The sequence below is a fragment of the Oncorhynchus clarkii genome, chromosome 9 (genome assembly GCF_045791955.1).
Source record: "Oncorhynchus clarkii lewisi isolate Uvic-CL-2024 chromosome 9, UVic_Ocla_1.0, whole genome shotgun sequence".
NCBI classification, from domain to species: domain Eukaryota; kingdom Metazoa; phylum Chordata; class Actinopteri; order Salmoniformes; family Salmonidae; genus Oncorhynchus; species Oncorhynchus clarkii.
In genome coordinates this window covers 56,995,401-57,011,590 of record NC_092155.1, presented here as the reverse complement: position 1 = coordinate 57,011,590, position 16,190 = coordinate 56,995,401, and the positions used below count along the sequence as shown (strand labels likewise).

Genomic DNA, 16,190 nt, shown 5'->3' with positions numbered 1-16,190 from the left:
ATCTTTGAATGTTGCATTTATATGTTGCGTTTATATTTTTGTTCACGATACATTTCTCACACTAAAGATCCTGGCAGGCAAAAATAATCTCTTAAAGGGACATGCTGGTGATTGCCCTAAGGCTACAATGTACTAACACTACCAATAAAGAATAATCACATTTGAATGTTAACCTATGTTTGCCTCAATGTCCACTGTTGATTTCAGAAAAGCAAAACAGACATGCATCCTTATGAAAGCCCTTTTACAAAAAATCCCACTGTACCATACAAATCACCACACCCTGTTTCAGGGATGGCTAACTCTGGAAATTATTTTTTGTCTCTACTGAGTTAGGAAATCAGCTTTTAGTTTTCTTGCACCTTATTTGTGGAACAATCTTCAAAATGTTCTTACATTTTTTGTTCTGTTTTTTGTTTGTTCTTCTAGGCCAATTCAGAAAGCTGACTGAGGACCTTATTGCTGATTAATATGTTTGTTCTTCTAGGCCAATTCAGAAAGCTGACTGAGGACCTTATTGCTGATTAATATGTTTGTTCTTCTAGGCCATTTCAGAAAGCTGACTGAGGACCTTATTGCTGATTAATATGTTTGTTCTTCTAGGCCATTTCAGAAAGCTGACTGAGGACCTTATTGCTGATTAATATGTTTGTTCTTCTAGGCCATTTCAGAAAGCTGACTGAGGACCTTATTGCTGATTAATATGTTTGTTCTTCTAGGACAATTCAGAAAGCTGACTGAGGACCTTATTGCTGATTAATATGTTTGTTCTTCTAGGCCATTTCAGAAAGCTGACTGAGGACCTTATTGCTGATTAATATGTTTGTTCTTCTAGGACATTTCAGAAAGCTGACTGAGGACCTTATTGCTGATTAATATGTTTGTTCTTCTAGGCCATTTCAGAAAGCTGACTGAGGACCTTATTGCTGATTAATATGTTTGTTCTTCTAGGCCATTTCAGAAAGCTGACTGAGGACCTTATTGCTGATTAATATGTTTGTTCTTCTAGGCCATTTCAGAAAGCTGACTGAGGACCTTATTGCTGATTAATATGTTTGTTCTTCTAGGCCATTTCAGAAAGCTGACTGAGGACCTTATTGCTGATTAATATGTTTGTTCTTCTAGGCCATTTCAGAAAGCTGACTGAGGACCTTATTGCTGATTAATATGTTTGTTCTTCTAGGCCATTTCAGAAAGCTGACTGAGGACCTTATTGCTGATTAATATGTTTGTTCTTCTAGGCCATTTCAGAAAGCTGACTGAGGACCTTATTGCTGATTAATATGTTTGTTCTTCTAGGCCATTTCAGAAAGCTGACTGAGGACCTTATTGCTGATTAATATGTTTGTTCTTCTAGGCCATTTCAGAAAGCTGACTGAGGACCTTATTGCTGATTAATATGTTTGTTCTTCTAGGTTTCAGAAAGCTGACTGAGGACCTTATTGCTGATTAATATGTTTGTTCTTCTAGGCCATTTCAGAAAGCTGACTGAGGACCTTATTGCTGATTAATATGTTTGTTCTTCTAGGCCATTTCAGAAAGCTGACTGAGGACCTTATTGCTGATTAATATGTTTGTTCTTCTAGGCCATTTCAGAAAGCTGACTGAGGACCTTATTGCTGATTAATATGTTTGTTCTTCTAGGCCATTTCAGAAAGCTGACTGAGGACCTTATTGCTGATTAATATGTTTGTTCTTCTAGGCCATTTCAGAAAGCTGACTGAGGACCTTATTGCTGATTAATATGTTTGTTCTTCTAGGTCCATTTCAGAAAGCTGACTGAGGACCTTATTGCTGATTAATATGTTTGTTCTTCTAGGCCATTTCAGAAAGCTGACTGAGGACCTTATTGCTGATTAATATGTTTGTTCTTCTAGGCCATTTCAGAAAGCTGACTGAGGACCTTATTGCTGATTAATATGTTTGTTCTTCTAGGCCATTTCAGAAAGCTGACTGAGGACCTTATTGCTGATTAATATGTTTGTTCTTCTAGGCCATTTCAGAAAGCTGACTGAGGACCTTAATGCTGATTAATATGTTTGTTCTTCTAGGCCATTTCAGAAAGCTGACTGAGGACCTTATTGCTGATTAATATGTTTGTTCTTCTAGGTCCATTCAGAAAGCTGACTGAGGACCTTATTGCTGATTAATATGTTTGTTCTTCTAGGCCATTTCAGAAAGCTGACTGAGGACCTTATTGCTGATTAATATGTTTGTTCTTCTAGGCCATTTCAGAAAGCTGACTGAGGACCTTATTGCTGATTAATATGTTTGTTCTTCTAGGCCATTTCAGAAAGCTGACTGAGGACCTTATTGCTGATTAATATGTTTGTTCTTCTAGGCCATTTCAGAAAGCTGACTGAGGACCTTATTGCTGATTAATATGTTTGTTCTTCTAGGCCATTTCAGAAAGCTGACTGAGGACCTTATTGCTGATTAATATGTTTGTTCTTCTAGGCCATTTCAGAAAGCTGACTGAGGACCTTATTGCTGATTAATATGTTTGTTCTTCTAGGACAATTCAGAAAGCTGACTGAGGACCTTATTGCTGATTAATATGTTTGTTCTTCTAGGCCATTTCAGAAAGCTGACTGAGGACCTTATTGCTGATTAATATGTTTGTTCTTCTAGGACAATTCAGAAAGCTGACTGAGGACCTTATTGCTGATTAATATGTTTGTTCTTCTAGGCCATTTCAGAAAGCTGACTGAGGACCTTATTGCTGATTAATATGTTTGTTTTTTATGACCATATTTTTCTTTCTGCTTGCATTTTGTATTTATATTTTCATGTGTATTTTCTGTCATTTATGTAACTTAGGGCTCATCTATAAAAAATACCTTGGTCTCAGAATGACTCCCTGATAAAATGAAGGTTAAATAAATAGAAAATTATTAAGTAGTACACTGGTTTCTGTCTTCCAATCTATCTTGCCCAACAAAACACATTGGTTCTGATAGCTCATGGCCTGCGTATTTTGCAAACAAATATATATATATATATATATACCATAATGAACACTGCCTAAATAAATGTATTTTATTCATAATACAAAAATCATCTACATCAAAAATATCTAGCAAACCAAACACAGGTATTAACAATGCTCAAACATACAAAAAATATAAATAAAAACAAAATACAAAAAATAAACAATTATATTCACTCTGAAAACATCTTATTATTATGATTCAAGAAGATGTTACTCTTTTTGTTATTCACTAGGGTTAGTGTTTTAATAAGATAATTAAATTCAATCAGAAAAATTTGTAATTTTGGTATAGAATTTTGACATTTTTGTTTGTGTATAAAGTATTTGGCAACAAGAATAAAAAAAATTACAATCATTTCAGTGGTTTTGTTATCATTGCAATATTAACATATTATATATTTTATGTTAAAATGATAGGCAGTGTTCATAATGGTAAATAAGTAGTTTGCAAGGTTTTCCCAAAATTCGGACACAAATTTACATTCATTTTGCAAAACTTTGTGCACAGTGCCCTCTACTGACATATGACGTCGAAAATCGCATTAAAACAAATTAAACTACATTTCCCCTTAACCTTTCGGTAGCACCTCGAACGTCCACAAATTCCATTGGATCACATCACATTATCGTCCTATGGCGTACGAGAATACAAACCCATCCATTTATATTCAAATTCGTATGATTCAATCTGTCAAAAATAGCTGTCAACACAGTGGGGAAGTGAACTCCCTTTTCTACCATTTGGAAGAATATTTGGACGATAGAGATGGGATCTGGTCAAAGTGCGACCAGGAAAGTGTCTTTTGGAGTGGATGATGAGGACAGAGTACGGGTTCTTCGTGGAGTAAAGGTAACATTCTTGGCTGCTGTCATAATTCTAGCTAGCTAGCTAGCTAGTTACACTAACGTTAGCAAGGTGGTGTTCAAATGTGTCACCAGCGTGAGACGAATGTTTCAATTCAATATCTTTTTGTCTAACTGATACAATAGTATTTGGTCCAATGGCTATGAAAGGATGCTAGCTACATGTAGTGAGTGATGCTGCTAGACTAGCGCAGCGATGCCACCCCTATTTCTGTCACCTCGTATGAACTGGGCGAGGTTAATAACGTTAGCTAGCTAGAACATACGTGGTCATATAAAATGAGCCATTTAGGCGGGTGTATGCAGGAGAAGAAACCTGTCATCACAGCAATGCATGTTAGCTAACTAGACATAATCTCGAGGCCTACTGTTCTAGTGGTTTACACTATAAGCCGATTGGGTATGGTAGCCAGCTAGTGACTAGGCAGGCAGGCAGGCAGGATCATGCTGACCAGACCACTCGCGCGAATATTGCTCTTGTCCAGACGCGATGAGGACACGCAGGTTGAAATATCAAAACGAACTCTGAACCAACTATATTAATTTGGGGACAGGTTATAAATCATTTAAACATGTATGCCAATTTCGCTAGCTAATATTTCCTGGGATATAAACATTGGGTTGTTATTCTACCGGAAATGCACAAGGTCCTCTACTCCGACAGTTAATCCATAGATAAAATAGTAAACCAAGTTTGTTTCTAATAATCTCTCCCCCTTCAGGCTTCTTCTTTAGACTTTCTTTGGCAGTTGGCAACCAACTTTAAGGTGCATTACCACTACCAACTGGACTGGTAGTGGTAATGGGACGAGAGACTGAAAAACAGCTTCTATCTCAAGGCCATCAGACTGTTAAACAGCCACCACTAACATTGAGTGGCTGCTGCCAACATACTGACTCAACTCCAGCCACTTTAATAATGGAAAAATTGATGTAAAAAATGCATCACTAGCCACTTTAAACAATGCCACTTAATATAATGTTTACATACCCTACATTACTCATCTCATATGTATATACTGTACTCTATACCATCTACTGTATCTTGCCATCTTTATGTAATACATGTATCACTAGCCACTTTAAACAATGACACTTTTATATGTTTACATACCCTACATTACTCATTTCATATGTATATACTGTACTCGATACCATCTACTGCATCTTGCCTATGCCGTTCTGCACCATCACTCATTCATTTATTTTCATGTACATATTCTTCATCCCTTTACACTTGTGTGTGTATAAGGTAGTTGTTGTGAAATTGTTAGGTTACTCGTTGGTTATTACTGCATTGTCGGAACTAGAAGCACAAGCATTTCGCTACACTCGCATTAACATCTGCTAACCATGTGTATTTGACTAATAAAATTGGTTTTGATTTTTGACTGGGGTGGCTGGGGTCTTTGACAATTTTTAGGGCCTTCCTCTGACACCGCCTGGTATAGAGGTCCTGGATGGCAGGCAGCTTAGCCCCAGTGATGTACTGGGCCATACGCACTACTACGCTTTTTAACCTATCCCCAAATTAATATAGTTGGTTCAGAGTTCATTTAGATTTTTCAACCTGCATGTCCTGATCGCGTCTGGTGTGGGTGGACAAAATCAACATGTGTGCGATGACGCCCGCGTGAGTGCGGTCTGGTCAGCATGTAACGCGATCGTGGCAAAATACATTTAGACATGCATGTTATTTAATAATTACATCCATGCTGCTTGCGCGCATCAACGAGCGTCTGCTAAAATAGTTTTTTGGTTACATTTTTTATGCTTGACGCGCTGAAAGTCCTGCTTCTCCCATCTCATTGGTTTTTAGGAGCATATACCCACATGGGTGATTGAAAGATGAACTGAGGTCCGCGCTCCAGTCCAGTTGGTGGTGATAATGCACCTCAAAAGTTGGTTGCCAACTGCTATATAAAGTCCACAGAAGGAGAAGAAAACTGACAGAGGAGAGATTTCTAGAAACTAACTAACTGTAAACGTCCCCTTTTATCTGTGTATTTATTCTCGGAGTAGAGGACACACACTTTTGTGTGAGTCAAAATGGGTCAAAATTCCAAGAAAAAAGGACATTTCAGGCATTTCAGGTAAAATAACAACCCGATGTTTATATCCAAGGACAAATTAGCTAGCAAGCTCAAGCTAGCTATCTAGCTTGAGTAGAGGACCTTGTGTATTTCTGGTAAAATAAGAACCCAATGTTTATATCCCAGGACAAATTAGCTAGCTAAATTGCCATAAATATTTAAATGTTTTTCAACCTGTCCCCAAATTAATATAGTTGGTTCAGAGTTCATTTTGATATTTCAACCTGCGTGTCCTGACCCAAAAAACAACAGTCTCAACGTCAACAGTGAAGAGGTGACTCCAGGATGCTGGCGTTCTAGGCAGAGTTGCAAAGAAAAAGCCATATCTCAGACTGGCCAATAAAAATAAAAGATTAAGATGGGCTAAAGAACACAGACACTGGACAGAGGAACTCTGCCTAGAAGGCCAGCATCCCGGAGTCGCCTCTTCACTGTTGACGTTGAGACTGGTGTTTTGCGGGTATTATTGAATAAAGCTGCCAGTTGAGGACTTGTGAGGCGTCTGTTTCTCAGACTAGATACTCTAATGTACTTTTCCTCTTGCTCAGTTATGCATCGGGGCCTCCCACTCCTCTTTCTATTCTGGTTAGAACCAGTTTGTGCTGTTCTGTGAAGGGAGTAGTACACAGCGCTGTATGAGATCTTCAGTTTCTTGACAATTTATCATATGGAATAGCCTTCATTTCTCAGAACAAGAATAGATTGATGAGTTTCAGAAGGAATTTCTTTGTTTCTGCCCATTTTGAGCCTGTACTTGAAACCCACAAATGCTGATGCTCCAGATACTCAACTAGTCTAAAGAAGGCTAGTTTTATTGCTTCTTTAATCAGGACAACAGTTTTCAGCTGTGCTAACATAATTGCAAAAGGGTTTTCTAATGATCAATTAGCCTTTTAAAATGATAAACTTGGATTAGCTAACACAGCATGCCATTGGAACACAGGAGTGATGGTGGCTGATAATGGACCTCTGTACGACTATGTAGATATTCCATAAAAAATCAGCCGTTTCCAGCTACAATAGTCATTTACAACGTTAACAATGTCTACACTGTATTTCTGATCAATTCGATGTTATTTTAAAAACAAGGACATTTCTAAGTGACCCCAAACCTTTGAACGGTAGTGTAGATGGTATGAAGAAGGAATTCTCCAAGCCACAGCTTCATACACTTGCCAGACATAGAGAACTGATACTGTATACATGTTGTTCGGGTGCGATTGGTCCGTGGGTGGCTTTAAAAATGTTTTTGTGATTCCTCATGTCTTACGTTTTGGTAGGAAGACTTTTCGTCCAAATCAGATGTTGGGTACTATATTTAGTATAATCAGAATCCTGTAAATTAAATTGGGCAATTTGGGTGCAAACAATTATCTTAATTTCTCAGAGATCAAATAAAAGTTCAACAAAATAATGTTTCAGGAATGCCAATTTTACCTCTCTAACTACAGGAACGATTTCAGAACAATCTGTGATGGTGGGTGTCATAGCTTGCTGAAATGACATGGAATGACTCAACACACACTCGTTGCAGACTGTTGAACCTTTGCACCTGCTGTCTGCCCTACGGGGAGTTTAGTCTAGAATAGACGTTGCCTTGTAAAAGTATCTTCTTGCTATTGATCAGTTTCTCTGAACTTATGTCAACACATTATCATTGTCAACTAGTGAATAAAGTTTGAATATGGCATATAAAGGTTTTAAGAGTAGCTTGTCAAGTGTTTATAAATCAGTAATGAACAGTGACCTTTATAGGCTAACACACACATTATGTGACGTACAACTACGGATAAACCCTCAACGAATCCTTTTATAAATTGTACATAAAAAGGTTACTGAAAAATGACAAAATAATCCCAAGGGTTTTCGGGGATATGTTAGCCTTAATGCTAATCTTCCCTCTCGTCACTGTTGTGTTCAGCTGTCAGAGGATGTTCTCCAGAGGATGAGGGGAGCAGGTCCTGCCAACCAAACAGCAGACCTCAAACCACCTCCCCCCACCAGCCCCAAGAAAGAAAGTAAGCTAATTTACCACCTCCACGTTTCAGTCCTGCTCAACTCTTTATGACCCAACATAACAGAAAAAATGTAATAGCTGATGATACATCTGTTTCACATAAGTAAATGGGTTTTGAGACTTGAATGTACAGCATCATCGACCAGAGTAGGTGACTGGTCACAATAATACCCCAAGGACATACAGTGCCTTTGGGAAGTATTCAGACCCCTTGACTTTTTCCACATTTTGTTACGTTACAGCCTTATTCTAACATTGATTTAAATTGTCCCCCCCCCCTCATCAATCTACACACAATACCCCATAATGGCAAAGCAAAAACATGTTTGGAGAAATGTTTGCTAATTTCTTAAAAATAAAAAATATAAATATCACATTTCCATAAGTATTCTGACCCTTTACTCAGTACCTTGTTGAGGCACCTTTGGCAGTGATTTACAGAATTGAGTCTTCTTGGGTAGGACGCCACAAGCTTGGCACACCTGTAGTTCTTTGCAGATCCTCTCAAGCTCTGTCAGGTTGGATGGGGAGCGTTGCTGCACAGCTATTTTCAGGTCTTTCCAGAGATGTTTGATCAGGTTCAAGTCCGAGCACTGGCTGGGCCACTCAAGGACATTCAGACTTGCCCCGAAGCCACTCCTGCATTTTCTTGGCTGTTTGCTTAGGGTTGTTGTCCTGTTGGAAGGTGAACCTTTGCCCCAGCTCTAGAGCAGGTTTTTATCAAGTATCTCTCTGTGCTTTGCTCCGTTCATCCAGTCCCTGCTGTTGAAAACATCCCCACAGCATGATACTGCCACCACCATGCTTCACCGTAGAGATGGTGCCAGGTTTTCTCCAGACATGACGCTTTCAGGCCAAAGACTTCAATCTTGGTTTCATCAGACCAGAGAATCTTGTTTCTCATGGCCTGAGAGTCTTCAGGTGCCTTTTGGCAAACTCTAAGCGGGCTGTCATGTGCCTTTTACGGAGGAGTGACTTCCGTCTGGCCACTCTACCATAAAGGCCTAATTGGTGTAGTGCTGCAGAGATGGTTGTCCTTCTGGATGGTTCTCCCATCTCCACAGAGGAACTCTAGACCTCTGTCAGAGTGACCATCGGGTTCTTGGTCACCTCCCTGACCAAGGCCCTTCTGCCCCGATTTGCTCAGTTTGGCTGGGGCGGCCAGCTCTAGGAAGAGTCTTGGTGGTTCCAAACTTCTTCCATTTAATAATGATGGAGGCCATTGTGTTCATGGGGACTTTCAATGCTGCAGACATATTTTGGAACCCTTTCCCAGATCTGTACTGAGACACAATCCTGTCTCGGAGCTCTACGGACAATTCCTTCAACCTCATGGCTTGGTTTTTGCTCTGACATGCACTTTCAACTGTGGGACCTTATATAGATGGATGTGTGTCTTTCCAAATCATGTCCAATCAATTAAATTTACCACAGGTGGACTCCAATCAAGTTGTAGAAACATGTCAAGAATGATCAATGGAAACAGGATCCACTGAAGCTCAATTTAGAGTCTCATAGCAAAGGGTCTGAATACTTATGCAACATTTCAAAAAACCTGTTTTCACTTTGTCAGTATGGTGTGTTCTTGTGTGTAGATTGCTGAGGATATATATATATTTTAAAATCTATTTTAGAATAAGGCAGTAACTAGGGATGCACAAAATATTGGTGAACATATCGGAATCAGCCGATATTAGCTAAAAATGCCAACATCAGTATCGGCCCAATGTCTAGTTTAACAACGATGTCAAAGCTACGGTGCATACCTATATAACGTAGGTACATGACGTAATGATGCCACGTAAAATGTTGCGCTACACGTGCAACACAGCATTCCTAACCTAGCCCACAATGTCGGCTGTGTGGATCGAGCAGTCAACAAGTTGAGCAGTCATTTGAAAGAGTAAGAAAATTGCAGCGAGACAACTCAAAGGCGAAATCCATTAAAGCCAAGATAATGGAATTCATTGCCCTTGACAATCAACCGTTCTCTGTCATGGATGATGTTGGCTTTCGCCGACTGGTCGAGCACCGATACACACTACCAAGTGCGTTATTTTTCAAATGTCATACATTATATGGAATGCCGTTTGGGTCTTTGTGTCAAAAAAGATACAGTAGCACTGTCAAAGCTGTACAAGAAAGTCTGCAAACACGCAAACATCGGCCACGAAGGATGTGTTTACATTATTGCGTTGATAATAAAGCATCATTTGTTTGACCGCAGCTTCTGGGGTAGCTAGCTTTAGCTTGGTACCTTGCTAGCACCGATACAACCAAAAACAATGACCAGTAGAAACTGCAGTTATTTTCATTATTCTGAGCAATGATTTAGGAATCCTTGTGAGTAAGTATTTGCTAGGTTGCCATTTGTTTGCCTTTTGAAATAGAACTTCAGTTCATGAAAATAAATAGCTAGCTAGCTACTTAACTCTGTTGCCCAAAGCTAACATTATAAGCAGCCAGCTAGCTTAATCTGGCTAGTGAGGCTCGACCGGACCGGGTTATGTGTTGTGAAGCTAGCCACAATAAGGATTAGGCACAGTAGTGGAATTTGCGGTTTCAAAATAAATGTATGTCATTGACAGTGATGCAAATTAATACTAATAGTAGAATTTTGCCATACTTTTATTTTGAAGGCTAACCGCAAAGTTCACTATTGTGGCTAATCCTTATTGTGGCTAGCTTCACATAGATGGGTCCGACCACCATTAATCAAATAATAATTGTCTTATAAATTAGGGTTATTTTAGATGACACCTAGCTGTATAGTTAGCTAGCTAACTAAAGCTACTGAAACAGGTGTCGTGTTGCTATGTTTTTGGGGAAGAACACTGTTTGCATCCATGAGCTAGCTAGCTTTTTTTTATGACCAGCACTGTAGGTGCGCGAGACAACTTTACCAGCATCATAGCAACGTATTGATGAATCGTTGTGACATATGAAATACAAGTGATAGTGTAATCAATGGGTAATAACTACGTTAAAAATTGTGACGTGCAGTCATATTCAGGTCCTGATTGGTCAACAAGCTTATTTGATACTTAAATAGTGTTATTTGATGTGTATCTTTTTTGACACACAAATACCCAAACGGCGTTCCTTAGAGGTCCTGATTGACAATGAAACGACTGAACAAATGAACAACGAAACAGCACAGCAATTAAGTGAAGTAAATAGGTTTTGATTATGTTTTACTGGTAATGGGGACAGTGTATTGGTGTATTATATGTAAATGCCAACAAAATAACTTTTTGTGGGGAGGGGGTGTGCGTGCGTGTGTGTGTGACCTTTATTTAACTAGCTACAGCCTGGATTCGAACCTCTTGCACTGAGATGCAGTGCCTTAGACTGCGCTGCGTCCATGTGTGTGTGCTATTTAACTGTACTAGAATGCTTAAAAGGCCGCAAAGTTTTTTTAAATATCGGTATCGTTTTTTTTCTTTGGCAAGGAAGATATCAGTATTGGCCAAATTTCATATCGGTGCATTACTAGCTGTAACTAACAAAATGTGGAAAAAGTCAGGGGTCTGAATACTTTCCAAAGGCACTATATATGCAAATAATTGTCCAATATTGACTACTTTTTGTGATCAAGTCAACGTTTATTGCCCTCGTACATAGATTTGCAGATGCTATGAAGGGTGCAGCGAAATGCTTATGTTCCTAGCTTCAGTGGTGTGGTAATATCTAACTATAACAATACAAATAGCTACCTAGACTATCTGCATTGAACTCCCTTTGCACTAAATATTTTGACTCCTAACATACGTTGCTGCTATTGCATATTATCTATCTTGTTTCTTAGTCACTTTACCCTACCTATATGTACATGTCTACCTCAGTTACCTCGTATCCCTGCACATCGACTCGGCACTGGTGTGTATAGCCAAGTTATCATTACTCATTGTGTATTTATTCCTCTTGTTATTATCTTTCGATTTGTGTCTCTGCATTGTTAGTAAGTAAGCATTTCACAGTTATTATACACCTGTTGTTTACAAAGCAATCGACAAATCAAATTTGGTTTGACATGTATAATACAAAAAGTGAAATGACTAGAAATTAAGAAATACCAGAGCGAGCAATGTCAGAGTCCGGAATATAAATATATATAGACTGTGTATATGTACAGTACCAGTCAAAAGTTTGGACACACCTACTTATTCCAGGACTTTTCTTTATTTTGACTGTTTTCTACATTGTAGGAAATGTGCCTTGTTAAAAGTTCATTTGTGGAATGTATTTCCTTCCTAATGTGTTTGAGCCAATCAGTTGTGATGTAACACGGTAGGGGGATATACAGAAGACAGCCCTGTTTGGTAAAAGACCAAGTCCATATTATGGCAAGAACAGCTCAAATAAGCAAAGAGAAATTACAGTCCATCATTACTTTAATCTGGAACACTTTCAAGAACTTTCAAAGTTTGTATAAGTGCAGTTGCAAGAACCATCAAGTGCAAAACACGAGCAATGGACATTAGATCGGTGGAAATCTGTCTTTTGGTCCAAATTTGAGATTTTTGGTTCCAACCGTTGTCTTTGTGAGACGTGGACCAGCATCATCATTCCATCAGCAATCTAGTGTTTCAAGACTGTAATATGGCTCCACCTATGGTATGCTAGTGTAGACATGCTAGTGTAGGCCCCGGTGCACAACTGAGCAAGAGACAAGTACATTAGAGTGTCTAGTTTGAGAAACAGACGCCTCACAAGTCCTTTAACACCACCAAAGCACCCCTGGACCATCACATTGCCTCCACCATGTTTGACAGATGGGGTCAAGCACTCCTCCAGCATCTTTTCATTTTTTCTGCATCTCGTGAATGTTCTTCTTTGTGATCCGAACACATCAAACTTCGATTAGTCTGTTCGTAACACTTTTTTTCCAATCTTCCTCTGTCCAGTGTCTGTATTCTATTGCCCATCTTAATATTTTATTTTTATTGGCCAGTCTGAGATATGGCTTTTTCTTTGCAACTCTGCCTAGAAGGCCAGCATCCCGCAGTCCCCTCTTCACTGTTGACGTTGAGACTGGTGTTTTGTGGGTACTATTTAAGGAAGCTGCCATTTCAGTTTCTCAAACTGGACACTCTAATGTACTTGTCTCTTGCTCAGTTGTGCACCGGGGCCTCCCACTCCTCTTTCTATTCTGGTTAGCGTCAGTTTGCGCTGTTCTGTGAAGGGTTGTACGAGGTCTTCAGTTTCTTGGCAATTTCTTGCATGGAATAGCCTTTGTTTCTCAGAACAAGAATAGACTGACAAGTTTCAGAAGAAAGTTATTTGTTTCTGGGACTGTAATCGAACCCTACAAATGCTGATGCTCCAGATACTCAACTAGTCTAAAGAAGGCCAGCTTTATTGCTTCTTTAACCAGATCAGACAACAGTTTTCAGCTGTGCTAACATAATTGCAAAAGGGTTTTCTAATGATCAATTAGCCTTTTAAAATGATAAACTTGGATTAGCTAACACAGCGTGCCATTGGAACACAGGAGTGATGGTTGCTGATAATGGGCCTCTGTACACCTATGTAGATATTCCATAAAAAATCTGCTACAATAGTCATTTCCAGCTACAATAGTCATTTACAACATTAACAATGTCTACACTGTATTTTTGATCAATTTGATGTTATTTTAATAGACATAATTTACTTTTCTTTAAAAAACGAGGACATTTCGAAGTGACCCCAAACTTTTGAACGGTAGTATAAATAGTAAAGTAAAATACAGATACTCCTCAAAAATACTTAAGTAAAAATACTTAAGTACTTTATGCCACTGGTATTGTGTGTAGATTGAGGGGGAAAAAGAGTTAATCCATTTTAGAATAAGGCTGTAGCGTAACAACGTGAAAAACGTCAAGGGGTCTGAATACTTTCGAAGGCACTGTACATAGAAAAGGTTATGATGAATGTTGTTGTTTGCAGGTCCCCCTCCCTCTCCCCGTCCATCGCCAACCCAGCAGCAGCGCCAACCCCGGCCTCAGCCCAGTCCACAGACAGCCCACTCTGACACCAAGGAGGAGCTCAAGAAGAGGTGGGGTTCTGACCAGGCTTGTAAAGGCCTGGTAAAAGTCTCATGACCGTAATGTTAATTTAATCGGCTCCAAAACAAAAACATTGCAGACCAAACAATAACACTAGTGTTTGGACATTTATTTTTCTGATATTGACTTTCTCCTTTCACCTGTACTAAAAGACACGTTATGTGAAAAATAATCCCTTATGAAGGTTAATATAAAATTACATGATTTTTGACAATTGTCTTCTATTGTAGACTTTTCACACAGGTCATACATGTGGTATTTTCTGCCCCCTTGTGGGATGTCGTAAATGGCACAGTTAAAACAGAATGGCACCATTGTAGGATCGACAGTTGTGTGTTTCATGCAGCATGTCAGATCACAAAAGCGTTGGTGTGTGTGTGTGTGTGTGTTCCTCAGGTATGAGCTGCAGCAAACAGTGGTTCAGGAGGAGTTAACGAAGGTGAACCGGCGGGAGAGAGAGGCAGCCAGGACAGAGATGAGCAAAGCACTGTACAGAGAGAGGCTTCAATCATGCCAGGAGAGGGAAATGACCAAACTACGAGTAAATCTCTCTCTCTGTCTCTCTCTCTCTCTGTCTCTCTCTCTGTCTGTCTCTCTCTCTCTTTCTGTCTCTCTCTCTCTCTGTCTCTCTGTCTCTCTCTCTCTCTCTGTCTCTCTCTCTCTGTCTCTCTCTGTCTGTCTCTCTCTCTCTCTCTCTCACTGTCGCTCTCTCTCTCTCTCTCTCTCTCTCTCTCTGTCTCTGTCTCTCTCTCTCTCTAGCTTTAGTTCTCTGTCTCTCTGTCTCTGTCTCTCTCTCTCTCTCTCTCTAGCTTTGGTTCTCTCTGTGTCTTTCTCAGTTTTATTTTGTCCCTCTGTTTTATCTTGTATTCCCCTCTGTAACGTCTCTCTCATCTTGGAGAGCCACGGTATGTTCAGGCTTTTTGGAGTAATGTATAATCACACCTGTCATTGGTAACTTTTTCTTTCCACTCTACTTTGCATGATCTTTCTCTGTTGCTTCATGTATCTGTGTGGGACATTCTCTGAAACCACAATCATTGCAGTGTCCGCTAGCATACCATAGGTGGAGCCATATTACAGTCTTGAAACACTAGATTGCTGATGGAATAATGATGCTGGTCCATGTCTTATGTCCCAAAAATAAATCAAATGAACAACCACAAACGGTGCACTCTAACAGTCTGAAGCCGGCAGTCGAGCTTCACCTTGGCAATCTGCATTATACACACAGGTAAACGTGTATGAACAGGTGTCGTATGCACACACACGTGGTGCATCCACGGGCAGTGATATGAAGAGATGCACACTGCACAGACATGCATTTACATATGACATATTCCTGTCACATCTTTGCATTGTTATCTTTCTCAAGTCCCCTCGGGCTAGTGAGGAGCCCGGTTAACTTTTCTTTCACAAATAGAACATTTGACAGCGCTCAAATTGCTTCTTTTTGATTATACCAATTTCCACCTAACCCTGTTTCTCCCCCCCCCCCCATCACCCCCAAGGTTGTGCTATCTTACGGTGTTTGAGCGGTAAATTGGACCCAGAGAGTTTCCTGGGGCTCTAGATAGGAGGGGACACATGTTTTACACGCAGCCCCTTTCAGGAAGCCTGCACAGAGATGTGTTTTGGAGGCTCTTATCTTCGCTCAGACACACGTCGGACACTAATAGAAATTCGTTGGAGAGGGAGCGTGTGAGGAATGCTCAATGAGCCACCGGAGCCCAGGCCTCTGATGTGAAAGGAGGGGTAACTGGTAATTGCAGTTCCTCCCCCCCATCACACCCTTCCTCTCCCCCCTTTCCATCTCCCCAATAAGTCCCCTCCCTGCCTCCTGATTAGTCAGGACATTAATGATAGTGATTGTAACCGTGGCAGCCCTTAACCTTGGTGGATCTGCAGCTGTGGTAGTATACCATCCTCCATCCTCCTCAGATGTGGAAGGAGACATCATTTCCATGATTTCCAAGATCCTAACTGAATATGGTACTGATGGCTTGTTTATGCTTTACAGTGGAGATGATGCAGGCTGACCCTCCATGTTAGTGAGGAGAATGTGGGGTTGTAGGGCAGTCCTCCAGCCTACATTGTGCTCTGCCGTGCCTGACATGCTCTCCTAGGCTCTGGCCTGGGCGTCAATGTGGGCTCTGTGAATGGACTCAACTCCAAGA

General features: G+C 40.1%; 1 protein-coding gene across 2 annotated transcripts in view; it reads left to right on the top strand.

Moving 5' to 3' along the window:
- The first annotated feature begins 3,617 nt into the window (after window positions 1–3,617).
- The window catches only part of LOC139417299 (coiled-coil-helix-coiled-coil-helix domain containing 6a), a 64,767-nt gene continuing 52,194 nt past the window's right edge, over window positions 3,618–16,190 (top strand). The window contains exons 1-4 of one of the 2 annotated variants that reach the window (XM_071166563.1): window positions 3,618–3,842; window positions 7,871–7,967; window positions 13,898–14,006; window positions 14,413–14,557. In XM_071166563.1, coding sequence (XP_071022664.1) covers window positions 3,759–3,842; window positions 7,871–7,967; window positions 13,898–14,006; window positions 14,413–14,557 — 435 coding nt within the window. In that variant the 5' untranslated portion in view covers window positions 3,618–3,758. The remainder of the gene's footprint in view (window positions 3,843–7,870; window positions 7,968–13,897; window positions 14,007–14,412; window positions 14,558–16,190) is intronic. The other variant, XM_071166562.1, reaches the window with a different exon arrangement.